The sequence below is a fragment of the Rhea pennata genome, chromosome 11, assembly GCF_028389875.1.
Source record: "Rhea pennata isolate bPtePen1 chromosome 11, bPtePen1.pri, whole genome shotgun sequence".
Classification (NCBI taxonomy): Eukaryota; Metazoa; Chordata; class Aves; order Rheiformes; family Rheidae; genus Rhea; species Rhea pennata.
In genome coordinates, this window is record NC_084673.1 from 22,160,335 (window position 1) to 22,186,801 (window position 26,467).

General features: G+C 50.8%; 1 protein-coding gene across 2 annotated transcripts in view; it reads left to right on the plus strand.

The window, feature by feature from the left end:
• The first annotated feature begins 1,587 nt into the window (after positions 1–1,587).
• Positions 1,588–26,467, plus strand: part of LOC134145298 (Krueppel-like factor 5) — a 31,856-nt gene continuing 6,976 nt past the window's right edge. Inside the window, exons 1-3 of one of the 2 annotated variants that reach the window (XM_062584668.1) lie at positions 1,588–1,692; positions 20,907–20,951; positions 24,327–25,230. In XM_062584668.1, coding sequence (XP_062440652.1) covers positions 1,603–1,692; positions 20,907–20,951; positions 24,327–25,230 — 1,039 coding nt within the window. In that variant the 5' untranslated portion in view covers positions 1,588–1,602. Of the gene's footprint in view, positions 1,693–2,315; positions 2,389–20,906; positions 20,952–24,326; positions 25,231–26,467 lie in introns of those variants that run through there. The other variant, XM_062584667.1, reaches the window with a different exon arrangement.

Sequence of the window (26,467 nt, forward strand, 5' to 3'; positions counted from 1 at the left end):
TTGCTTTGCTTGCAGTGGCAATATTGATGGTTGTGACAAATGCTGGAGGAGGCTGGAGCCAGAGGTATTGGGAAGAGGCAGTGTCCTGGCAGGGTTGGGGAGGGTGACCCGCGAACCTTGGCAGCAGCAACACTGGGCATCAGGGCCCCTGCTCGGAGCAGAGGCAGCAGCATTTTGGGATTTCCTCTGAGAACCTACAGAAGGGACCAATGGACAGGTGATTTTTATTCCCTGGTTCTTTACACTCAAATTTTCCTGCTCAAAAAGAGAACAAAACATGACTGCTTGACTTTTCCATAGGAAACAAGGGGGATAGCGCTGTGCCCTCCTCTCATATATGACCGTTTGAACTTCTCTTTTGCTTTTCTTCTTAGTGGTGGAAAAGTAAAATTTATTCTCCACCTCTCCTCCACTTTATCTATTTATTTTTAATCCTGCTCCTGTTCTCTCTGGGAATAAGAAATGAGATGAAGTAGGAATCTCCTTGGCATTAAAAAGGGAAAGGAAAAGTTTGTGGAAAAACTTCTATGTGAAAAACTGAGACATTCACCTGAAAATGGCATTTTCTCACTAAAATGACATCCCTTTTAAAAAATAAGTAAAAAAAAAATCCCTCTTTTCAGTGCGGGGGGACAAAACTCAGGAGATATAAAATTTTGTGCTGTGCATTGTTTTGGCCTTGGAGGGCAAGGTGGTGGGGTGTGGGCCAAGGCGAGGGCTGCCCAGGGTGGGGAGCAGTGGTGTGAGTGGGGACCTAGCCATGGCCAGGTCCTCTCCAGTCAGCCATGGGTGCTGGAGGAGACCCAGCTTGTCCAGAGAGAGTTGAGCTGTTGTGCTGGGTGTGAAACATGCCTTTGCCCAGGGGTTGCACCCAGATGTTCCCCAGACTCTACCGTGCTCTGTGGTGACGGCAGCGGCTCTGCGGGGGCATCTGAAGGCCTGCAGCTCTCCAGGACCCTCCCAGACACCGTGTACTCCCAGCAGCACGGCCAGGCTTTGCTATGGTACCTGCACCCCTGCCCGTGCCCCGAACGGGAGAGTGGCCGTGGGGTACGCTTCCCACCACCGAAGCGCTGTCCCACGAGCCGGCGTTTCTGCCCCGCTGCGGTTGGGGGTGTGGGGTGACAACCCCTGCCGTGGGGGCTGGTGGCAGGGCTCCCGGCGCTCGCTCCCCGCGGGCCTTTCATCCGCCCGTGGCCCGCGGGAGCTGTCAGCTGGCTCATTGGCGGGGCGGCGGGAGCCTGATTGGCTCACACGGGCCCGTCGCCGGCTTCCAGGTTGGCGTTCCTCCTCCCGCAGGACAGGTAAAGCCTTCCCGCACGGCTCCGGCTCCCGGCGGCACCTGGCTTCCGAGGATTAGCAGCAGGCTCGCCGGCTCGCGCTTCTGGGTTGCGTTTTTTTAATTTTATTTTTGCTTTTGCTCCCCCTTCCCCCCCCATTACTATTATTATTAGTTTTTTTTTTCCCCCGGGGGAGCGGGGCCGCGAGGCTGAGCGCAGGGAGCTAGCGGGGCGCGCGGGAGGAATGAGCAGCGGCGGGCTGGTGCTGCGCACCCCGCTGCCCGACGAGAGCTCCGTGTTCGCCCCCCTGAAGCCCGTCACCATGTCGGGGGAGTCCGGCGAGGACGCCTCGGTCTTTGAGGACATCAAGCCGGCCGGCCGGAGCTTGGAAAGCCAACCCGACTTGGCGCAGGTAAGGCGGAGGCCAACAGCTCTCGGGGCGCGTCGGCGAGCCGGGACGGGACGGGGAAGGGCCCCCTCCGCCCAGAAGGGGTCTTGTGTGCCGCAGCTGGCGTTTCCCTCTTCCACCCCCCCGAGTGATTTTCTTCCAGAGCCTCCGAGTTACTCGGTGCTTTTCCACGTCACCTTTTGTGAGGCCGGAAGGATCGCGGAAAATCCATTTGAAAATGCGGAGCAGAGAAATGGGGCGAGGTGCGGGCGCAAAGCCGGGCGGGCGCTGCGCAGTCCCGCAGAGCTGTGCTAACCTACAGCCGCGGAGGCTGTTTTCTGCCCGATTAGGTGTACGTAGACTCCTAATGCCTTCAGCTGAAGCCAGTTGATTGCACAACGTCCAAGCTGCGTGGACGTGATTTAATTCTGCCCTTTTATTTTTTTGGTAAGACATTTCCGTAGTTTCGTACACTTTGTTTCCCCTGCTGCTGGCTTTTCTCCTGGCTTTTGGGGCGTGTTTTGTTCCGTGTTTTGCTTCTCCCTTTCAAACACCCCCAAACCATCGCGAGCCGCGGAGGAGCGTGCTGCCGCGCGCGGCTTCGCTGCCGGGAACAGGTTTTGCTCGCTCTCCGGAACATGGTTTCGTTTCGTCTCCGGCAGCGGGTCGCTGCACGCGCGGGAAGGCTCCGGCCCCACGGCGTCCCGGCGAGGCGCCCAGGTGAGGGGGTGTCGCCGGGCTGGCGCGGGGAGCGGGCTCCTTCCCTGCCGCCGGAGCAGTGCCAGTGCGGACGCGAGCACGGGCGGGGAGGGATGTCGCCTTCCTCCCCCCCCCCCCCCGCCTCCGACCCGGCCCAGGCAGGAAAGGAATTCTCCTTGAAATTCCCCGGCTCCGCGGCTTCCTCCCGTGAGATAAAGCGCCGGATAAGCGGCCGCGGGCGGAGCGGCGCGCGCGGCCTGCGGCGGGGGCACGCGCGGCCTCGCACGTGCGCGCGGTCACGCGGCGGCTGCCTCGGGCCGAGGGGGTGCGCGAAGGCCGGGACCCGCCGCGGCCGGCCCCGGCCCAAAGCCGCGCGCACGCTGCCGCCACCGCCGCCGCAGCCCGAGGAGGCCGAGGCGCAGGCTGGGCGGCGGCTGACGGCCAACGCGGCGCCGCGGCCTCCCCAGCGCCATTTTGGTTCGGGGCCCTCGAGGCGTGGCGCGGGGCCGGGACGCTTTTCCGGGCTCCGCGTCCCGGTGGGCGCGGGCTCCCCAGGAGCCGGCAGAGCCTCCCCCGTGGCGCCGGCCGCGGGCCCTCGCGGAGCTGGGGAGCGGCAGTGGCCCCGGGGGTGCCGAGGGCGGGGACGGCGCGGTGGCCGAGGGGCGGCTCCTGGGAGCCCCGCGGCAGGGAGGGGGACAGCGCGCTGCCCGTCCCGATATGGCCGCCTGCTCCTGGCTACGAGCCGCCCCAGGCCCAGCGGAGGGACGGAGGCCCCGGGTGGCAGCATCGGAGGGACCTGGGCCACCAGCCACGTCGCGGGGGCCTGGCAGCCCGCCGCGGCGCCCCAGGCGCGCAGCCTCCCCGCGGACGTCCCAGCCGCCTCCCGCCCATCCCCTCACCCCCGCCGCGTGGGGGGCCGCGGTCCGCAGAGACCCCCCGCTTGCTCTGCCCCAAGCACCTCCCAGTGTTTCCTTGCACATGTTAAAACCCTCCTCCGCATGAAACCCTGCACCCCCTCCGCTAGTGCTCGCTGCTGGGGGCTGGAGACGCTCCGGTGGCCCAGCCTCGCCTCTAGCGGTTGTTCCCTTCCCGTGCCCTCCCAGGGAGGATCTTCTACCGGCAGCCCACCCTGACGGGCATCTCAGGAAGTGACCCCCGAAGTGCAACGTGCCCGTGAGACAGGGATCTAGCAGGGCTCTGGTTCCTTCTTGCAAGCACATGTAACCTGCAAGAGTGTTCTCGCAGCGCAGCTTGGAAAGGGAGCTTTAATTTTGGCTCTGTGATGGACCAGGCCTGCTCAGGCTGTTATTCTCATGGCAGAAGGGATCAGGGCTTTGTCCTGCTCCTTCCTCACTCTCTGTCCTTGGTTCACCTCTCCCAGCAGCAGCAGTGCCACTGATGCCAGAAGGGTCTATCTTGGGGCTCCTAGCCTGGCTTGCTTCATAGCTAGTTGCCTTCCACCAATTGCAGGGCTTGAGGACAGCAGCCAAATGGATGTCTGCTCAGGGAGCTATTTCTTTTCCTAGGAGAAGTAGCCCCAATGCAGAGAAGGTCAAGAAGGGAATTGGTCAGAGCCCAGGATGGCCATCTCCTGGGAAGGTGCTCTTCTCCCTGCCCAATAAGCTGACTGCTAGATGAATGTGCTGTGCTGGTGGTCCTGAGTGGGGCCAATCCATGTCCACATGCCCCTTGCGCTGAGGGGTTGCTGTCAGGGATGTCCTTCAAAGGAAGGGGCCTACGGCCGGTGCCATGGGGGAGGCTCAAAGGAAGGTTGTGAAATGAAGGCAGTGTCTCCTCTTACCGTATTTTCATTTCTATAATTCCCTGGTAATCCAGCAAATAAAAGTGCGAAACCGTGGCAAGAGGTGGTTATGGATGTGTAGGGATCAAATTAGGAAAGAGGGCGTTTGCCACCCAGTCCTCCTCTTCCCCAGCAATCCCTGTATTTCTCATTGCTCAGAGCTGCCCTGTTTTCTCTGTCCTCCCCAGGCACTCCTTGTACTGCTCGCTTTATCCCCCGAGCCCCCGTCCCTCAGTGCCTGATTTGGGCAGGTTATCTAAAGTTGGATACTAAAGAACCACTACTTAAAAAGGAGGTGTGGGTTATCTTGAGTGCAGGTTATATGTGTGAAAGTATGGTAGCTCCCTATTTGATCTGGGAGGAGGGTGAAGTTTGCTTTCTCCTCGTTGTGCGGCTCGTTAAGTGGCTGTAACCCAAGCTGCCAGAGGATTAGGCAACCGGGCTGGTGCTTACTACCGCACCGAGGGTTCAGCACGTGACCTGGGGAGCAGAGCTCACGCCTAGTCCCTGGCTGGAAAGCACTCTGGGGACAAACGGGCAGTGGCTCTCTCCAGAGTGGTGGCTCCTCGCTTTGGTCAGCCCATTGCTACGTCTTGTCCTCGCATGGGTGTGTGAATGTGAGGACATAGAGTCCGCCGTGTCTTTTCCACTGCAGTTGGCAATGCCTTCAAGTCAGGATGCTGTCCTCACTGCCCTTCTCACTCCAGTTTGGTCACTGGGGCAATTCAACCCCACTGCCAGTCTCCCTGGATTGGAAGCAGCTGAGGGGAAGGGTGAGTCTGGTGGGAAGCCCTAGGGGTAGCCAATCATGCCACTCAGTCCCTGTTCGGACAAAGAGGTCCCTGATGCTGGGGATCATTTGGATGGTCAGATCTGTTAGTGGTGACCGGAGGCATTTCCATGGGAGTGTGATAAGCACCTTGCTGTGGGCACGGCCCGTGTGTTATGCAAGGCTGTGCATAGGGGTGTGTGAGGCAGAGGTTCCTTGCCAGCAATCCATATCCAGCTGGAAGGAGGCTAGAAAGCAGGGAAGCTGGCCTCAGCAACGTCCTGTGCGTCACCAGCTCAGCCTCCCACAGCTGAGGCAGGGCTTTTGACCAAGCCTTCCTTGGGGCCCATAGTTATGGGTGGCAAAATCCTCAAGGAGCAGGGCTGGCCTCAGATCTCCCAGGGTGGAGCTTTCTGTGACTTGGCCCACACTGCTTTTATGAATGCCAAATGCTCTGACTGCTATAGAAAAGAGACGCTGAAGAAGCTGCCATAGCTGGAGGGTTGAAAAGCTGGATTGCTTTAAGTTGGGGAAACCCTTTGCTCCAGGAGGCTGTTTTTTTTAAGAGCCATTTGACAAGACTTATGAAAAGGGCTATGACCTGTTAGAGATCCAGCACTGGCTGTTGCCCACAGGGCATTTCTAACTGTATAGTGCTTGAGTTGTCCTGCCTTTCTCTCTCACTGATCACCAGCAAAGACACTAACAAACTCCAGCCATTCTCTTTGTATTATTCCTTGGAAAGCTCCCACCTCCTCCACAAATAGATTTTCAAACAATAGGGGAGGGTGGGAGATATTTTCTACTGAAAATATTATTCAATATCGGGTTCAGATGGAAAGAGATCATTTGTGCAGTTTATGGATAATTTTACCCTTCTCTCTGCCTTTCCAGCCTTGCCCCAAAATAAAAAAAAAAGAAAAAAGTGCAGCAAGAAAAGGGATCCACCTTTATAAAATGAAAGCATTTTCCCTTTCTGATCTGAGTCAGATTGAATGGAAATAGAATTTTCCCCTTTTAATCTCAAGAGACCAATTGTGGAAGGAAGATAAAGGAAAGCAAATGAAAGCAAAGGCAAAGCATGTTCAAGGAAGCATTTTAGAATGGAACGGAAATGTAGGGTATGTATATCTGGAGCAAGGGGACTGAGAGGGATTCCAGGGCTTGTCTGCTATCCTGCCCCAAGCGCTTGTCTTGTAAGGCCAGTCTTTGCCCTTGCAGGGTCTCTTGCCCTGCCTCATCCTTGCTCTTCCCTCCCATCCTGAGCTTCACGGGGCCTAGGAGATGTGGGAGAGCAGGAAGGTGGTAGCATTTTCCCTCTTCCCTGCCAAACACATGCAGGAAAGTAGTGGTGGACACTGGCTCCTAATGCCCTGTCATGGAGTCAGTGTAACAGGTGCTGATGGGGTGGAAGGGTTGGCCCATGCTCATCACCATAATTGGATTTGCTAAAACTAAGGAGGTAGGGAGGACTGGGGCCTATGCTAGTGTTAGCTTGCTGGTTGCAATTGCCTGTGCTTAGAGGATTAGGGGAAGGAAGTAGGAAGTGCGTATCTCAATGAGATGTATTGTCTGTAAATTCAGGCCTGCTCTGCTGATGTTAGAAGAGTCACTCATCAGAGTTACCTGGATATGCAGCAACTGAGTGAGGTCAGGACCCAGGGAAGAGGAGGAGTGGCTAGGAAAATAGATAGAAAAAACCCAGCCTGTCCCACTAGGTTAACCCTTGCCTGCCTCTTTCAGGAGCCACAGGAACAGTTGGGTTGAGGCCAGTGAGCACCTGGTGAGGGGCATGAGCTATCATAGTGTGACAGAGAAAGGCCTTGGGTGAGTGTGGCTGGGGAAGACCCTGAGCTGGCATGTCATTCGTTGTCTCCCTTTCCCTGGGTGCACTGTGCGAGTAGAGAAACAGGAGCAAATGACTCCACCAGGCTGGCTCCAACAGCTGCTGAACTGGATTGCGGCTGGTTTGGTGCGTGGAGCTGTCCCATGAGCAGTGAGGATGTCTTCCACTTTGAGCTGCTCCAGAGTGGAAAGTTGGCCCCTTAGCCTTATGTGCTGTCAGCTCTTCTTTTAAGCCCCACAAGGCCCCAGACTGCTGTTTCTTTTTTTGCTCTCTCCATGCTGGGCCCTGTGTGCTGTGTTCTACTTCTCATGGGTCCCAGCCCTTTCATCCATGTTGATGTAATGCATGTGGCTGCCCTGTAGTAAGGACTAGATGGTTTGCCTTATTTTTGACTGGGGACTGGCCTTCCTGGTCTCCAGTTGTACCGCACTTTGCATGGCCTAACAGGAACCTGGGTGATGGGTCTTGCTTATGCAGATATGGTTTGTACTAGGGTCAGGAAGCTCCACTTTATTCATTAGCAGAGACACAGAAGTCCACAGCATAGCAGTCAAAGCGCGATTCATTTCCTTGGGCCATCAAGAGTTTCATGTAATGAATGTATTCAGCTTTTTTTGGGGAAAAGGAAAGACAGTAACTTTGGAGTTTTACTGCAGAGCTGAAATTGGTAATGGGATATTGACAGTTTGTTTTGGCTGGGGATGGCTTGTCTTGGGGATCTTTCTGCAGTTTAGTGCCACTCCTTGGATGGCCTGTGCTGAATGACTGAAAGTATTGTGTTCCTTGGCCCCTTCTAGCCCTCTCCTGGTTTTCTCATAGTACTCAGCAGACTGAGGAGGAGCTCACAACACTTCCCTGAACACTGGCCCAACGACGAGGACACCACAGATACGAGCTCAACAGTGCAATGCCCATTTTCAAGGCTGTGCCCACATTTGAGGAATGGCTTTGTGTGTTGTGCTGAGCTCTTGATGTTGCAATGTGGAGGCGTTCCCCTGCCTATTGCTTTGCCAAATCATGACATTGCAAGGGGACTGTGCAAGCTTTACAGCACCATGCATCAGACAAGTCATGATTCAGAACAGTGCACAGGACCTGCGTGCTGGCTTGAAATCTCACCAACCCCTTGCTCCACATGCTGAGCAGGGAGCTGAGCCCAGGCCTCTGTACCAGGATCCCATGATTACGACTGTGCAAACAGGTGTGGAAATGGAGCAGAGTGGTATCATTGCCTAGGATTCGGTGACTCAGTACTTTCTTCCTCTTTTCAAGCTGTCTGATTTGCATAATGCACTCTTCTGGGTGATGTGAATTCAGGGCACTCATCTTCCTCTTAGGTGGCCAGGATGTTCTGCTCGCTCAGATCTTCCTGACTTTGTGGAAGAGGTTAGAAATGTCCACGCATCCCAGAGAGGAGTGCAAAATGCTGTGTGCCAATGACTTTCGTTTTCCAAGGGTGCCAGCAAACCAAGCAGGCTCAACAGGTATGCAGAAACAGATCAGTGATCCTGAGATGTAGAATTAAAGGCTGGAAAAGGAGGAACGTGCTCACTTGATCCCTCTTAGTACAGGGATCAAATCAATCTTGTTGGAGATTGTGGGTTGGCAGCCCTGAGCCAAAGAGAGCTAGTGTGGCTGAGCCCTGTGTGACCTCTGGCTAAAGGGATCTCGTGAAGGTGATCCTCTCAGGCTGTTTTGCTTGTGGGTCAGATGAAGTGTGATCCTTTCAGGGCCAGCTGCAGTTTACCAAGTCTGATGAGCCTTCCCTGTCTGGTAAGGGGCAGCAGGGTCAGCGGAGATTAAGCTGAAGGCTGCAGAGAGGAAGAATTTGTCACTCTGCTCCTACAGGAAGATCGTATCAGAGCCCATCCAGGCCAGACGCCTGTCTGCGTAGTGCTGCATCTGAGTGATGGTGGGTGCTGTGACTTGCGGATTGGATCCTGTTGTGGGGGCAGGCAGCAGTAACGGTGGCAGGGATGGGCAAGTTCCTTGCCTGCCTCCTTCCTTCTAATGGCTGAGCGATGACGTAGTGGTTAGAGTGCCAGCTTGCAGACAGATGCTCAGTTCCTGGGCATGCCACAGATTCCCTGTATGACTGTGGCTGGACGTTATTTCAGTCCTTCCACTTCCTGATTTGTACATCTCAAGTGATAGACTTGCAGGACCTCTGAGCTGCGCAGATACTCTGGCATCACAGCTGTATAAATACTCATGTCTGCCAGAGTCAGGAGAAGTTGGGACTTTGCTATTTTGCTTCCTGGTAGTTTTTTGTGACCTTTATGGCCAGGTCCAAAGTCAGTGGTGAGCTTCCTACTGCTCTGGAAGCTTTGGTCAATACCTGTGTTACTGGTGAGCCAACGACTGGGCAATTTGGGGGAACTTAGCCACTGCAACTGCTGTGTTTTTTTTTTTAAAGTCCCCTATACTAACAGATTTCATTGTGTTTGTGTGCGTGTGCACGCAAGAGCTGCTGGAAGCAGACAAGGTGTAAGATGAAATGCTTTGGTCGAACTTTGAGCTCATTCGAGCACAATGGCTTTGTCCACGTGATACAAAGGCCGATTGTTCTGCTTTGGGGAAGTTTAGCTCTGCAAGGTGGGGAGTGAGTGAAAGGGACAACACAGAAGAAGAACAAGATTATAGGCCTGCAGTTCCTTTTCCTCCTACACAGGCCTTTCTGGAACCTGGTTTCCATTTCCTGACACAGGAGAGGCTGCGGGTTAGCTAGAAAAGCACATTTCTGAACATTAAAAAAGCAGGTATTTAAGTGAGGAAATGAGCAGGGGACACCCACTCCATAGGCAATGTGATAGATTTCCCTTTATCGCTACTTCTGAGTGATCTGTGGAAAGCAAACACAATCATCTGAAATTAATCACAAATGTCTTGGAAAGTGTGTTTCTGGCCGGTGCATCATCAAATGTGATTTTTTCACATCTCAAACCTGTTTGGTCAGCTACGTATGCTATTTTATTCTCATTCCCTGGTCCAGTGAGTTCCTTTATCTAACCCATGCACTGCAAATAATCACACTTACGACCGTCTTGTTAGCTGAGCTCCTTGATTAGAATATTTGCTTTTCTTGTGCTCTATTGGTGATTTACATGAGTCACAGGGTACATTTGGTGTTTGGGGATTGGATAACTAATGTTTACAATTCAGATGTTCTCAGAACTTGAGCTAGCATGAAAACACTCAAAAAAACCCATGGGCTGTTTCCCACATCAAAGAGGTTCAGCTCCCTCCAAGCTCAAATTGAAACTCAAACAAAGAATCCTTCATTAAATTCAGAAATGCTTGGAGAGTTCTTTTAAGATGATTATTGCTTTTTTAAGGTGATGAGGACCTTCAAGTTTCCACCAAAGACGGGATTTCTAAGTATTAAAATGTATTTAACATTTTAACAAATTTGCTCTTTGTAGTATTTCCAGTGCAATTAAGAGAAGAGAATTGCAAGTAATTGGTCATAGAATAATCCAGTCAGATCTTTCAGCTTCCAAAACTACAGGTACTTACCCCTTGCAGAAGAGGACATCCATCCATTATCACTTCTATCATGTCTATGGCAATTGTTTCACAATTCTGAACCCATCCAGGAATGGGCAGAGATCTGTGGATACTTACTCAACAACCAGTTCAGCCCATCATTTAAGTGTTGCCTGGAGAACATTATCATTTTCCATTTTGTTGCTCCTCAAGGACAGTTTATGGAGCTGAACTCATGGATGGCTGAATAGTTTCAAGTGAAAATTCTTGTAAGGAACACAAGGTGATGGTGTTCTTTAAAGTGTGGAAATGACCCAAGTCTGTGACCCTGAATGAAAGTATCTCCATCTCTCCTTTCCAATTCAGTATTCAAAATATTAACATTTTAGAACAAAATGTTTTGTTGTGAGTAACTTCCATATTTGCTACTTTGGTGGTTCTGAGATGTGCTTCTGGTAGAACTCAAAATCATTTGCCTGGTTGACTGTTTTACCTCACCTTTTGGACATACGTAGTATCACAGTCCTCACATTTCCCAGAAGCTGGCAATTCTAAGTCTCTGAAAGGCTCCTGCTGGAACTTCTCCAGAGCTCAGTGCCTTCTCCACAGGAGCTGTCAATTGATTGTTAATCAACCTGTGCCATAATCAGTATTCACTAATTAACATCACTTAGAAATTCATTTCCATACAGGGGACATGTGGAAAAGAGAGGGCTTAAACCGAGTTTTTTCTAAATTCACTGGCTGCGGCGATCTTGATGTTTGAGGCTTTCTCCTCTTGGGCCAGAGACTCTTAGAAGCACACATGCTAGGAAACATAGATGGCAGAAGCACATGCAAGAAGGGGCTGCAGCAGGCATATCTGCTCCCATGCCTGCTTTGGTCCATGTCATTAATTCTGGTAGTATTTAATAGGCCCTATATTGTGCTAGGTGCTATGCAAGCCCATAAGAGAGAAGTTGGCCCAAAGGTCTGTTCACTCAAACACCAGGTTTTCACATGTCTTAGTCTTCTCTTGTTTGCCATGTGATGCCATTTTCTCCCAGCAAGGCTACCAGTCTTGTCAAGGGCCCATGCAGTGCCCAGCTCTTCCTTTACATCAGTCTCTACCTGGCTTATCTTCCTCTTCCTCTCAACCTCCTGCTGCACCTGCCTCCTCAGCCATATAGCCCTTAAAGACTGAAGAATCAGGAGGGTTATTGCACTCAGAGGGAACGAAATCGTTCAATATTATCTGAAGAGGGCTCAGATTCCAGCATGAGCTGGGCAGTCCCTATGCTACTTGCTAAATATTTGACAAGGAAGCTGAGAGTCATGCTGATGGTAGGATTTGCTGTCTGCACATGAAACCTGACCTGCTTTTCCCAGAAATACATGGAGTATCGGGTCTGCTTGTACTGGGAAGAACAGGGTTTATGGCCTGTTTTATCACTTGCTGAATGCCATGAGGACTTCACAAGCCCCAGCAAGCAGCAGATGACTCATTCTGCCTTTGTCAGACCCTGCCCTTGGAATGTACATCATCTCTTCTGATCGCAGGAGACTAGATGATGTGTGTGAGTTCTTAGATGGTTTGTGTGAGGTGGAATGAATCCCACCCATCATTCAGGAGAGTCTGAGAAAGCTCCCTCTGTACTATAACAGCCTCTTCCATGCCACACCCAACTTGAAACATGCAGCATGGATGCATAACTGGAAATGAGCTGGAGACCTCAAGGACACACCCTGTGGCTCTGCAATAGCTACAAATAGGTGGATGAATTTGTCCAGGTAATCCTAGGGAACGGTGACATTTGAGATGCACCATCTTCTCAGATTCAGAAGGGAGAGAAGAAGAGAGGGAGTACTAGAGAGGATGCTGCACCCAAGGAAGAGAAATAAAGCTGCAGGTGGGCCTTCTCTCAACTGATGATGCCAGCTGCGGCTGTGTGGCTATCCAAATTCAACTTTTGATTGTATGCATGCATAAACTGGGGAAACACTTGAGGGCTTGGATGTTTTGGCTGTGGCTGAAATAGTTCCAAGCCTCCTGATCTTCCAGGAGTTGAAATAAAATTAGACCATCTGATCTCTCTAGAAAAGAATCCAAAGGGCTGTACTAGCTCATACCAAAGTCCACTCAGCTCAGCCACCTGTATCTGACGGTGGGTGCCCTCTTAGGCTGATGGAAAGCCTCCAGTTGGCTTTGAGAGGCTTGATCCAGGCCCTTTATGAGCAACAGCAGTTTGGAAATAGAAAATTGCCTGTAAAGACATGAAGTGGATGTTTTCATGTACCCCCTCCAATACACACACAGTTAACGGAGTTGCCCTTCTTTCAGAGCAGAGGAGTGAGCAATGGGTGAGAAGAAAGGGCTGTTGTCCTTTCCCTATCTGCCTTCGGACTCCCTCCAGCTGTTTGTTTTGCGCTAAGATTGTGTAAGGATTGTGTTTGGTAGCCCAGGGAGAGGGGAAACTGGTGTGGAGATATTCTAATATTGATCTGTGACTTCCTCCCACAAGTGTAGACCAGCTTAAGGCCAGATGGGGAGCTGCCTTGAGCATCTGCAGAGCAATCTGTTTATTCTGGTGTCTTGCTTGGTCTTGGCAGGGAAGGCCAATGTTATCTTCCATAGCCAGTGACTCTGGATGGCCAGAGCATTCAGTACAGCCTAGAGGTGATGTAGCAGTGCCAGAGCTTCCTCCAAGCTCACTGTCTCCAAGGTTTATTTTGCCAGTTTATTTTCAGTCCATGTATGGCACTATCTTTGAAATGATTTCTTGCTTTCTCACTTTCTCAAAACTCCCCTTGGAGCCTGGCTGTTTCAAACTGTTCCTCTTCCAGGCACTTGATATTGGAGTTGGATGAGGGTTTTCTCCTGATTTCTCTCACTCGGGCTCACTGACAGTAGTGGCATTGATTTCTGTGATAGAAGATCAAGGTAGGCTGCCTATTAGTGAGTCTTCACCAATTGTAGGAAGAAAGGAACAATAAACAGAGCACCAAGTCTACTCAGAACATTGCAGCCTACTGTCTCTGCCAGAGACCAGCCAGCACCCTGGCTGCCCACATCTGCCCTGATTGCTTTCTTGGGCTCAAAGGAAATTATTTATTTCTGAGAGGTGCTAATTAACTCAGGTAATTCGAACAAAAAGGCAGAAGAGAATCTTCTTTTCTTCCAGAATAAACCTCCAGAGCAGTGTGGCTCAGTTCTTAAGCCACTTATGAGCTCCCAGAAGAAAGCTGGGGAAAAGCCTTAACCTAGCGGCCCTGCTCCAGGAAGTTCTCTTTCGAGTGGAAAGGTGTGAAAGCTTCAAGATGGAAAGCTGGCAGGGTAAATCACCTCTGGCAGTCTTCCCCTGGAGAGCCTGCACCAAAAGTTCAGCTTAGATGCTTACTTTTCAGGTGGCAAAAGTTAGTGAAGATGTATCTTTCCCAGTGCATGTAACGCAGACACAGCTGCATTTGAAAACAGTGCTGCCTTCTTATAGTTGCTCCTAACCTCTTTGGGAGCCTCTGATGGAGTGAGCAGAAGACTTCGGCCGGGCCCTTCTGCAGGGCAGCAGCTTTCATACATAAGCATAGGGTACCGCTCTGCTGCCTGCAATGGCATGCTGATTATTTACAGCAGCCAAACATTTGGCCCTGCGTGCCTGTGTGTACTTGAAAGGAAAGTCCTGGGGGTTTCTTTGCTAATCCCTTTTTGCAGAGAGTTCCAGAAGACATGAGGAACAAACAGAAAATAACGTCGATTGAGGTCAATATCAAAACTGAATGATCAGAGAAACAAATATTTACTCAGGTCAATATTTAACTAGAGAGACAATAAATGCTGATATTGAACCAAATCTGTATATAAATACAGTCTATTTATAACGTGTCCCCTTAAGGGGGTACTGCCAGGTACTTGCCATGGTTTTTGATTGATGATTTTCCTCTCTATTGTTTGCTGATTCCCTGGGAGGCTGGAGTTTCATGCAGGTGCACGTATGAGAAAGAGGCTGTACTGCGTAATCCTAAGGTCTGGACAACAGGCACAATCATTGCCCCCTACGTGTGTGCTTGGGGAGGGTCACTCACCTGAAGGAAGGGCTCCCTATGCAGCTGGGGTAGCTGTGCCTATGCGCTTTATGCTTCCTTGCCTTGAACCTCTGTGTTGCAAATACCACTCATGAGGGGGTCATGTCACTGGCTGATCTGCCAGGGGGAAGCTGGCGTCTTCCTTGTACTCCCCTTCCCTCTCCTGAAAGTTCTTTGCCTCTTTGGGTGTGTTCAATGACTAGCACAGCAGGGTCGTCTTAGATGTTTTCTGCAGATGTTTCCATGGCCAGGGCTCACTATGAGCAAGAGCTGGAGACCCAGCTAGGTTTGGGGGGGGCATCAGGCTTCAGACTCAGGCTTGATACCCTCCCAGTAATGCAGAGTGGGGTGGTGCCAGATGGAGGTTAGCACAGGGCTTGAGGCTGCTGAGTGTAGAGATCCGAAGAAAATCCTTCTCCTCAACCCCTCCCTCTACCAACTTAACAAGCTCGTTCCCTGTTTAGCAAACATTGATTTCTCTCCGCGTTCCCTGGTGCTGCCTGTGTGGTGACAACATTTGATGTTTCTATGGCGGTTTGTTATTTATCAACTTCAGATTAAAAAGTGTTTAATCATGGGAAAGACAGGTCCCGCCTACTGTCTTGGCTACTTGCAATGCCTAGCACTGTTCCAACGATGTTTTTGGTTAATCACTAGCAAAATGGCACGGTTAGCTCAAGCGTCAGTTTTACTGTGTCCTCCGAAGAAGTGGTTGTCTGAAGCTCTCTGTGTATTGATCAATGCCCTAGTAACTTCTCAGCCTGCCTTTGGCCAAATCTGAATATGGGATGGTGGATTCCAAGGCAGGAGGTTCCTGCAGGGTTTGTGAAAATTGGCAGAAAGTTGGCAGAGTAGAGGAGAAAGGCTTCTGTTGATGCTTTGCTATTAGCCATAGGAGAATCCACTCAGCAGAGAGCCAGTGGAACCAAGGATTCATTAACTACTTTCTTCATCAAGCAACTGGTTTGCAGGGCTGAGTTTTTAATGATTTCATAGTCCTGGGCACTTCTCAGTAAATAAATCTTCCTCCAGCTGAGAGGAATTCCTTTGTGGAATTTCAGTCACCAGGCCCCAAGTTTGAATCCTAACTGTGCTGAATGTAGTGCAAATGCTGTCTTTCCTGTGGGACTGAAATCTGTGTCTGACAGCCTTGTTTTCAGTGGACAAAGTGCTCATTCAAACTCATTTCCTTTTTCTTCCTTTGCTTTCTTGCTTGCTTTCTTCTGGTATGTTGCAGAGACCTCCCTGTGGGGCAGGCCAGAAACAGGTACTTTGGTTTTGAGGGGAAAAAAAAAAACCCACAGGAATTCAGTGCTTTTATTCTGTTGAAAGCTATTCTGATTTGTTTTCCCTTTCTGACCAAATCAAAAATCAAAATTTAGAGGAGATGCTTCCCCAGGTTCCAAATTCACAGTCATTTTTACTGATATGTGCTTTTCCTTTATTACAAATTTCTTGGGTCCACTGCCTGAGCTGCTGACTCTCTTTACAGTCCGTGGAGCCCTTGTCAATGCAGCTGGTGGAGTCTGGAGCACATGCTTCTCTAGACCCCTGTATCTCACCCTCGTCTCCAAAGATTGCTATGATTGGGTTGATAATGACTACAGCGGAAGCAGGACCCCTGTCTCCACCGAAGAGCTAGTTGCTCTTGAACTGGAAGGCGCTGGAGGCTTCTTCCAAAGAGCCACAGTAGAGTGTCTCTTGCTGCAGTATTGAGCTGAACTGAGCTCCATGGCTATATGAAAGGTTAAGTCCTTCCTAGAAAGTCAAGAAAATGGTTAACTGCCTGCTTGTGGTTGGCAGGCAGGGAGGAAATGATGGACTGAGTGCTACCATTCATTCACTTCTCATGTAAGCCACCTAGTGCATAGCAGAGCCCACCGTGATGTCCTCAGATGCCCTTTCCTGAGCTGTCCCTCTACCACTGCTGGAGTCCTGCTGTGAGGACCTGCTCCTGGGGATGGCAAGGAGTCTGCAAAGAATACGTATCTGTGGGGTTTCTTCTGGGCTAAGACCAGCTTAACACTGAATTGTTTCCTTGTGTATTTGTGCTGGTTAATAGGGCAGGCCTTGAAAGCAGCTGTCTGGCAGATAAGGGCTGAGACAGAAAAGGGTTTTGTTCATCTTCTGGTAGGGGGTGGTGTTGGCTCCTTTCATTTCAGTTCCCCAGATGAGGCTGCTTCAGCCCTCCCTTCCTTTCTCACCTGTACGAGGCTGGACCATCACTTTCAGGCTCAAGTGTTACCTATGAAAGTGTTTGACAGAAGCATATAGGTGTTTCTGAAGCTATTTTGTCCTCTTCCAGCTGATGGGCATGAGAAGGCACAGCTCTTATCCTCAAAGCGCTTATGGCTCTGACCTCAAAGTTTCATGTTAAAACATCTTCTCATAAGCAGACCCAGGCAGCACATAGGAGACCAGTGGTTCTCCAGAGATGACTGGCAGTTCTCAGTGTCCTTGGCTCAATTCGGCACCCATCCTTTCAAGGCCATATGGCTCTGTGGTCTATCAAGGGCTTGCAAGGAACACCCTCTCATTTAGAAGCAAATCCCAGAATGTGCGTGCCAAAAAGTGGAAAAAATGAATCCAGAGAGTTGATTTTGATGGCTCATTGTGGGAGGCAGAGAAGCCTGGGCCCGTTTCTAGCCCTGGTTGGTCCAACTGGCCATCTATAAAATGTGTGAGTGACTCTGAACTGGGAGGACAAGATGAGGATTTACCACAGTGTTGATTACTTGAAGAAATGCTAACAGTTAGGATGAAGCTAAGTGTTTCAGGAGAATAAACTGGACACATTGATTAAAAATGAGCAGGCAGCAGTAGAAAAGAGAATGTGGAGTTAAAACAGGGCAAAGGCTAATGCTGAACCCATGGAAGCCAGACAAATATTGTTTTGGGCAGTAGAGATAATTATTCCCCATTGCTTGGCACTAGAGGGCCGTGGCTTGTTTTCAACACTGAACTTGGAGAAAGAATCCAGGTCAGGGTGAGAAATGTGTGAAGAGACCAGGTCCTCAGCCCTGTGTTGAAATGTGGAGGGAACCCCCTCTGGATCTGGCTGGCCTGGCTTTTGAACACTGTGTACCAACTAACGTTCAATACGAGCAAGCTAGTGATAATCCACTCTCAGATTCTCCACCAGAGGCACTCTCTTGTGTCTCTGGATAGAGACACAGGAGATTTTCAAGCATGCTCTAGGAGGTGTGGAGAAGGATAACAGATTTAGGTCAGGTCTTGCCAAAATCTTTCCTCCTTGGAGGGTGGCTAAGCACAAGAATGAGCTAGTCAGAGGGGGATGGCAGAGGTCATCGCTGAGGAGTCCCTGGGGTCCCATGTGCCAGAGGTGACCGGGGGGCATGGGATCATGTGCATCAGAGGGCAACACAGTAGAGGGTCCTGTGGGATGCCACAAGTCCTCTGTTCGTAGGAGTATGGCAGTGGGAACTTGACCCTCAGAGAAGCTGAGTCATGGCTGGATCCACCTTGCGGTGCTGCCTGACTTCTGTGAGAAAGAATGGTCTGGCTGAGCTTGAGGGTCTTGGCCAATGCAGCACTGAGGCTGTTCATGTGGGAATGTTTCTCCCGCTCTTGCACTTGTAGATGCCACAGGCACCTCTGGCCCCTGGCACAAGGGGTTTCTTGTTTATCTGAAGGACTGTGGCTGACGAGCTTCCGGAGGAGGTGGCCGTCCAATATGGTCATGAAAACACAGCACACAATGAATGAGCAAGAGCTCCAGAGCGCTCTTGCCCAATCTCTCTCTCAAAGCAGGGCTGACTTCAAAGCCAGATCTGTCCGTCTATGCCCTTTCCTGGTTTTGCCTGTGGGTCCCTGATAGGGCTGTGGTGGGTGCTGTGGCCCCGAGAAGCTTGCGCACCCTGGGAAAGGAGGCACTTTCTGGCAGCTGTGTCACATGCCCCTGTGCACCAGGGAATGCGTGTTATGCTCAGCAGCAGCATTCGTGTTACACATCCGGTGGGGCTGTCTGTCCTGCGTGCACAGCATGAGATTGCCTCTTTTCTTTCTCTTCAGGGCAGGCATCCTCATTTTTAAGCTTACCTTGTCCCCTCCTTATCTGGGGGAGGTCTGCTTTACTTCTGCCTTGTGGGAAATGGTTGTGGAGACCAAAGAAGTAGATGCATGTCCTGAGCACATCCAGTCTTTTTTTTTTTTTTTTTTTTTTTTGGGGGGGGGGGTGTTGTGCAGCAGGTCTCTCAGACTTCGTACTGTGCCTGAAAGCCTTCTCTAGAAAGCTCTGTGCTTCTCAACTGTCTTTTTTTCCTGTGAGAAACCCAGCACTTACCAAACTTTGCAGCCAGACAGAGCTGCTACTTACATTCGCCAAGAGGATGTCCTCCCCAGCTGAACTCCAAACACCTCCACAGAGCCCTCTCTGCCTCTCGGCAAAGATTAAGAAATAAAAACAGAGACTCGCTGTGCAAGTTGGGAACCATATCCCCACTCATCCAGCGGGTTCCTCTATCCCTCCTCCCACCTGCCCTCAGGACAAATGCTGTTCAAGAGGAAAGAAAGGAAAAAAACCCGTGTTAGTAAACTGAAGAAGATGATGTCATTGCAAAGCCAGGCTCTGTTTCTACCTCCAGACAGGAGGAAAATGGATTTTTTTTCCCTGTGCTAACTGCCTCAGGCCTGGCTTCTGAACACTGTGTACCAACTAATCTTCAATACGAGGAAGCTAGAGATAAATAGCATGTCTCACTGCTATTTTCAGACTCCCTGTGCTCTTCACAACCTGGCCTACTACAGCAAATACGTTACCCAGCTTAATAGGGAGGGAATTGAGGCAGGAAGCCTGTCAAGTGACTTGACAGCAGTCATACCCATAGGAGCTGGTATTTTCTTGGCTTATGTGCCAGGGGCTGATCCCAACCCCTTTTGTTAGCTCTGCACGGTAGTTTGGGAAAACAAAGCCCAACCATCAGAGCAGATGAGGGCATGATCCTTGCACATCTAGGGCAGCCAGGGTCATCTCTTGATGCACTCAGTGCAGATAACAGGGCCTCAGCCCATGTTTCCCATAATCTTGCACTTTCAGCATTTCACTTTTTTTTCTAGATCAAACCAGAAAAGGAAAAAGGTTGCAAGAAGGGAGACGGTAAAAGCGAATTCTGCTCACCATCTCCTTTCCCAGATCTGTTGTCTCCTTTGCTTCTGCCAGACATGGTCCTGGGAGTGAAAGTCTCCAGCTTGCACAGTTTGAACCCCAGAGCTTGTCGGTGGCTTTATCGGCACCGTGAGGTTGGGCTAGGGGGGATCCTAGTTAGCTCCTGCCTGTGTTCCCAATATGGAAATGGTCTTGGGAACTTGCAAACACAGTGAACTGATACAACTCTTTAAAACACCTCAACCCCGAACTATACAAACCACCTCTGCAGCAAGATGCATGCATTTCCCTGCATGCATGAACACAGAGATCCAGATTTGCTTAGGCCTTCGCCCCGCTTCCTGCACGAGAGGCATGTTTGTGTCAGTCACTGCCGCCCAGAAATCGTGTCTGAGGTGTTCCTGATCTGTGGCAAGGCAGGGCTGGGTCCCTCTGCCCCTGCCGCACCAGCTTCAGGTGCTCTTCTGATGCCCTTTAAAACCCACTTTTCCTTTCTGCATGCAAAACTTTGCAAAGCTGGATTTGCACAGCTCGACCAACGGCTCTAGGGAAAACAAATGTAAACTGATTCCAAGTGCAGTGAAACGCTGTCAGGTTGGGATGTATTTCTGAGCAACAGGAAGTTAAAAAGGCTTCAAACCAAGGGTACAGGGTGATTTCAACCATCAAGGTAACCACTTTTTAGGGACTTCATAATGCCATAATGCTGGAAATTGTTTTTTTTTTTTTTTTTTTTTTTTTTTTTTTTTTTTTTTGGAGATGTACTCTAGAGCTGGCCAGTGAAGGCCTTAGAGGGGAAAAATCTCTACCACAGAGCTCACGCCAGCCTGGCACTGTGGTTTTGCTTTGTGGCTCTGCAAATACCACTTCAAAAGGGGCAGAAGCTCTGCCTGCCGAGGCCGCGGGCGTGCGGGATGCGGGCAGCGCACCCAGGCGCCCGCCACGTGGCACAGGTGCTGCAGGCGGTGGTCGCCCATGGGGGCCTGGGCTGCCAGGCCCGGCACAAACATGGCGCCTGCCGCGCCCGGCCCACAGCCAGTCCCGCCCACAGGACCAATCCCCGCCCAGGAGGCGCTAGCCCCGCCCCCATGCAGTTGCTCCTCCGGGGCTGCAGGGGGCAGCACGGCGCTTCCAGGCGGGGCGGCGCTCTGGCCTGGTGCTGCCTAGCAACCGTCGCCAGGCAACCAGTGGCCCCTGGTGGCCTGGGGGATGCTGCAGGCCCCGAGGGTGGACGGGAGGGAGGTGGGCGATGGGGGAGGCCGTGGCAAGGTGGTGGGCTCCGGTGCACCGGGCTGTTTGAGGCGGGCATGGCCTGTGAGGGCTGGGGGGAGGTGTGCCCCCCTGCTCCCCATGGTGGGACGGCAGGGCCAGTGTGGGAGCTGGGCACAGGAGTGCCTGCTGTTCCCGAGCTGACGTGTGCCCCCCTGCTAACCCAGCTGTGTTTACTCCACAGCTTCACCCCATGAGGATGGAACAGCGAATGCCGCTCATTCTGGAGGTGAAGAGCTTTCCTCACTACTTCCTCATCTGCATGTTTCTGCCCTGCCTCCAAAAGCTATCCTAGAGCCTGCAGGCAATTCCCCTGGGACCCTTTCACCCTCTCCTCTTGGTGGAGGACCTCCGGTAGTCCCCTGAGGACCCAGATAGAGTGACAAGGACACACTGGCATCCCCACCCACCCTTGAGTTCCCACACTGTCCCCAGGGTGGACTCCTCCCACTCAGCTGTTGGTGTCTCCATCTGTGCTAGCTGCTGTAGGTATCTCCTTTAAGGCAAGGTCAGTTGTTCTTGGGCCTACAGTAACCGTGCCTGCTGGAGCAGCATAGACTGTAAAAAGAGCCCTAAGTGACAGCTCAGAGACACCTGCATTCAAGACAGTTGAGCTGGATCCCAACCAGGCATGTCAGGAAAGCACCCAGTACTTAGTCACCCCAGCTATTGTGCCAGCTGTGGGCTGCAGAGTTGATTTTTGGGTAAAGTGGTGGGTGGGAGCTGCTTAGACAAGTGGCTTGGTATTTGATGTTTGCTCAGCACCTAGCACAAGCAGTGCCAGAGCTGACTAGGGTTGCTAGGCACTCCTGGGCCACAAACAAAGAGAGTGCCCCTTCCTCCCTCTTCAAAGCACACTGGAGCCCTTGGGGGTCATGTCATAACTCTAATACATAAAGCAGCATTATGACAATCTGCATTCCACCAGGGCGGGTCCTTCACCCTCCTGGGCTGGTCCTGCACTAGCCAGCAGGTCTACAGCTAAAGTCAGGGCTGGCATCCTTTCCTGTGAAATCCCATCGCTCGCTGTCCTGATCTGCTACACGTTAACACCCCCTTTCCCCAGGACCCTGGGGCTGATCAGGCTCAGGAGAAGTGGATTTATCAGGCTTCACTGGAATGGCAGGAGGGAGACGTTGCTGTGCAGGTAGGGGTGTTTATGACAGAAAAGGAGATTGGGAGACACTGGTTAGGGATTGATGGTATACAGGGGTGGATAGTGTTAGTAGGTAGATAGGGGGATCTCTGGCTGAGAATGCAGCTGAAGATCTGAAGTTAGGAGTCTATCTACTTTTCTACATCCATATGCTTGTCTGGCCACCTGCTGTATAAGGACCTAATAGAGGTGGGGGAGGTGGGAACTGAACGTGAGAAACTTAAATGCCAGAGATAAGGGAACTCTAGAAGTAAAAGGTATCCACCACTTCCCTCTTTCCCCCACTCCTAGCAAGTGGGCCATTTCATTGCTCGGGTATGTGTGGCATTCAGAGCCTCAGGTGCTATCTAGCAGCAAGCTGACTCCCAAGGGTAAAAATAAAGTGCCAGTGTAGGTGTATAGTGCTAGAAGAGGCAGGAGTATGCAGGGTTCAGCTCTGAGGTTTTGTCATGGTTCTCCCCTGAGGAAGGACCACGGTTAGAAATGGCAAAGCAGGCAAGGGGAGAGTAAATCAGGAGTTCAAATCTAAATGACTCCCTGAAATGTTTCTGGACCGGTTCCTGATATCTGTGTTGGAAGTATGTGACACTTTACACCCATCTCTCCCCAACACTAGTTCTAGGGTATGCTTCGGATGTCTGATCCCGAGTTTCCTTACTGGAGCACTGGTAGGTGTTGCTGGAGGCAGCACTGCTTTGAGCGGAAGTAGTTAGATTAGGATGCAACAGAAGCTGTCTGTGCCAGCACATTAGCCACCCTCCTCTGTTACAGCTTTCTTTCATGAGAGCAGGGAGCTTTCGGGCTTCCCCAAATGTGGATGGCACGCAGAGTGCACCAGATGAGGATGCATGAACCTTCTGATTAGGATGGAGGTACTGGAGATGGTGGTGCAGTTTAAATAATGTTGGGTTTGGAGCTTCAGCATATCTGTTGACCCCCAACGCAGTATAAGATTCACAGCGCAGTGTGTGCCCACTTGCAGTGCAGTGAGTGCTGTTTCAAAAGTACAGTCCCAGTGCAGCATGCTCAGTTCCAATGCAATGTGTACAGCTGGGCTGCAGCATGGCACTTCCAAGTCCTGCTGCTCTGCGCTTGCTGCACCTTGCACACACTATCCCTATAGAAGAGGTAGTATTTGGCATGTACCTGTGACTGGGTGGAAGCCAGCTTACCCAGGCATTGCTGGTGTGGCTTGTAGAGGTGCAAAGGCTCTCTGAATTAGCTGGAAGCACATGTGATGTGTTTCATTGGGAAGGGTGAGGAAAGTAACTTGGGTCTAGTCCAGCTTTATGAAAAGCAACAAAGTTGCAACAGGGATGACTTTGGCCAATTGCACTCCAATAGCATAGTTCAGAGCTGCAAAACCTTCAGCTCAAGTGTGCTGGGCGTGAGGTGAGATCAGCTTGCTCTCTTGAAGTGCACTGCAGGCTCTGCCAGGAAAACCAGGTAGTTTTGCCAGCTCTTCTACATATGAATGGGTCTACGAGGGCTTTCCAGTGAGTGTGACACACGGATAACCACGTAATTAAAGGCTGTAGCTTTATAGAGGAGTATTAACAGTGGTATCTCTAACCACAAAGAGCAGAACTTGAGTCATCAAATGCCAGGAGATGAATTTCCTAGCAGATTGCTCCATCAGGCTGCTGAGTTACTAGGCCTGGATCCAGTGGGATGCCACATCAGACATGAACCAGGAGAGAAAGATCTCACAAGTGGTGATAGTCTAAGCTAGAGGTCTTGTTAGCTTGGAGAACCCACACTTGTAAAAAGAACCCTAAAAAACTGGAACTAAACAAAAGATTAGGTAAGAGCTGGATCACTTTACACAGACATGACAGTAATAAAATGCCTAGCAGTCTCCATTTTAGGCTCACAGTTCATTGAATTACTGCCCAAATCACTTAAGTTGCTATGGGTGTAGCTCAGGTTACTCTCAATTAATTAAAGATGTTACCCACCTTAGTCTTGTAGAATAAAATGTAATACACCTCAGGCTGCTGAGTTAAAAGCAGACCAGAGTCAACATTTCTAAGGTGAGCTGCAGCCCCAGCTCCAAACATATCCAAAGAATGAGAGTGACTCAAGCAGGGTTTCTGATTTCGTCTCATTCTAGTATTAAATTCTTATTTGTATGACTAAAATATTGTACCAAAAGCTTGGCTTTTTATCAAGCCGTATCTTTCTCATAATTATATCCTCTTGATTAGCGCACCCTTTGCTACCAATGCAGACAGGTAGGAGGGAAGTAGGACAGAAGACAGATTGAGTGACTCACCACAGGGGAGTCTAGCCGAGTCAGAGACAGAATCCAGGTCTCACCCATTTGTGACTCTGGGGCCATCCTTGCTGCTCTCTCAATGTTCTTCTAGTTTAAGTTCTTGTTGAACTCTCACCTAGTGTGTAAAGCTTCCTTCTCACCAATTCTGTCTTCTGTATTTGTCACCACAGGCACGGTCTGAGATGGACAAGTATCTTTCAAACCAGGTGCCACCCATTCCAATGATACCAGACAAGAAATACCGCCGGGAGAGTGCCTCAGTGGTTGATGAGTTCTTCTCAACAGAGAAGCCAACTTCTACACCATACAGTGTGAACATCAATGTGATTCTGCCAGATACGACACACCTGCGCACTGGACTTTACCGACCACCCAAACCTATGACGCCATTCCCTCAGATCAAAACAGAGCCTGGCACAAGCTTTGCCCAGCCCTGTTCTTCCACCTCTGGCTCCACACAGACCCTACCTGATTTCACCAGCGTCTTCAGCATGCCCCAGTCAGTGGCAGTGAACAACATCTTCATCAAGCAAGAGATGCCCTCTGACATCCCCTTATCTACCAGTCCACAGCAAGCCCAGCTTTATCAGATGCCTCTTGGCAATGGAAGTGCTGACATTACCACTATGACACCCTCCTCCAACAGCACCACAGCCATCAACTCTCTCAGCGGTGTCACCATGTCCACAGGTAACGCCATGTCCAGTGTGCTCCACAGACCTGTTCAGCCAGGAGGGCCAGTTAAGCAGTACCCGCATGTGTCCCAAGGACAGGGAAACTTCAACATCACAGGGCAGTTTTACCCTGTTCCAGGAGTGAGCCTGCCCCCCTCACCCCCCAATTCACAGCCTGGCAGCCCAGAAAATCAACCAGAGCTCATCAACACCATCTCTCCCCCACCATCCTATGAAGCCACTTTTGGACTGAAGCTGGTCCAGTCATCCCAGGTTCCCCCAATCCCCAATGGCCTTGGGACCCTCTCCCAAGGGCACATTATCATGCAGCCCCCTAAATACAACAGACGCAACAACCCTGAGCTGGAGAAAAGGAGGATCCATCACTGCGATTACCCAGGTATGATCATGGCTGCTGCATTGACTTGGTTTTGGGGTCCCTTCTTGACACACTGAGACTGAGATCTCTCTTGGGTCTCCCCATGAGTTTAAGCAGAATTGACTTTGTCTATCTGCATGATAAAGGGAGGTATGGAGCTGTGTGGAGAGTCCCAAGGAAGTGAGGTTGCTTCCAAGGGAGTAAAAAAGATGCCGATCCCGTCTGTGCTGACCGATGCCCTTTTTTCCTCCCTTCTTTTTTCCCTTCCCACTGTGGCAGCAGCAAGCCTGACTTTGAGAGGCAGAGAGCTGCAACAAAACAAAGGAATGCTTCTGAAAATCTGCTGCCCTAGACAGCTGCCTGTTTTGCTCAGACCTTGCCTATCCCTGTACAGCTGAATGGCCCCTCTGTGCTCTCCACTGGTGAAATCATGTTGGCTTTCTGACTAACCTTTCCTTTCCATTGTCCCATTTGGAGTGGCAAACCATCTAATGATTTCTGTAAGCAGCTTTTCCAATCTTTCTATAGAATCTGAACTTTCCTGTTCCGAAGAGACTAATGAGCTGACTATCTCTGAGTCATAATTCAGCAACTTCATGTATTGAATCAGGATGGCGTAGAAAGGCATTCCAGATAATGTTCAGCCCGGAGCTGTGTCATGCCTACCAGACTGATGAAGCTGTTCCCTTTGTGTCTCTTGATTACAGGAGCATGTGCAGGGAAAGATTCATCTGAAGATCTGTAATGCCATGGTACATTGTGGGAGGAGATATTGCAGGTTTTCCTGCACTGTGCCCAGGGAACTTGTGGACCTGCTGCTGAAAACTCTCATTCATGCCATGCAAGAGAGTTGTGTCCCTCATGAGAAACTCCAGTGACACCAGAGTGAGGGCTTGAAAATTACCAAGCACTTATGAAGGGACACAGACATCCTGCTTCCTGGGCTAAGCCTCTAGTGTCAAACTGTTGGGGATTAGCAAAAAACTTTCCCATGAGGACTGTGTGAATTGGGGAAGTCATTTCCTAACTGTGGAGGGCTTCTCTAATCCTTTACTCTGAGGTTCAAGTAGAGGTTAAACCAGTCAGCACTGATGGCAGGGAAAGCAGTTCTTATTGAGGTGGTCTGAGCGAGGAAGTGACAGGAGGCATGTTGTATTCACACCAGTAACTGGATGAACAGGGGAGATCTGTTTCCAAAGTCCTGATCTAATTTTCCAAGTGGTGGCTCCAACACTTTTCTACATGTTCCTTGGGAAAT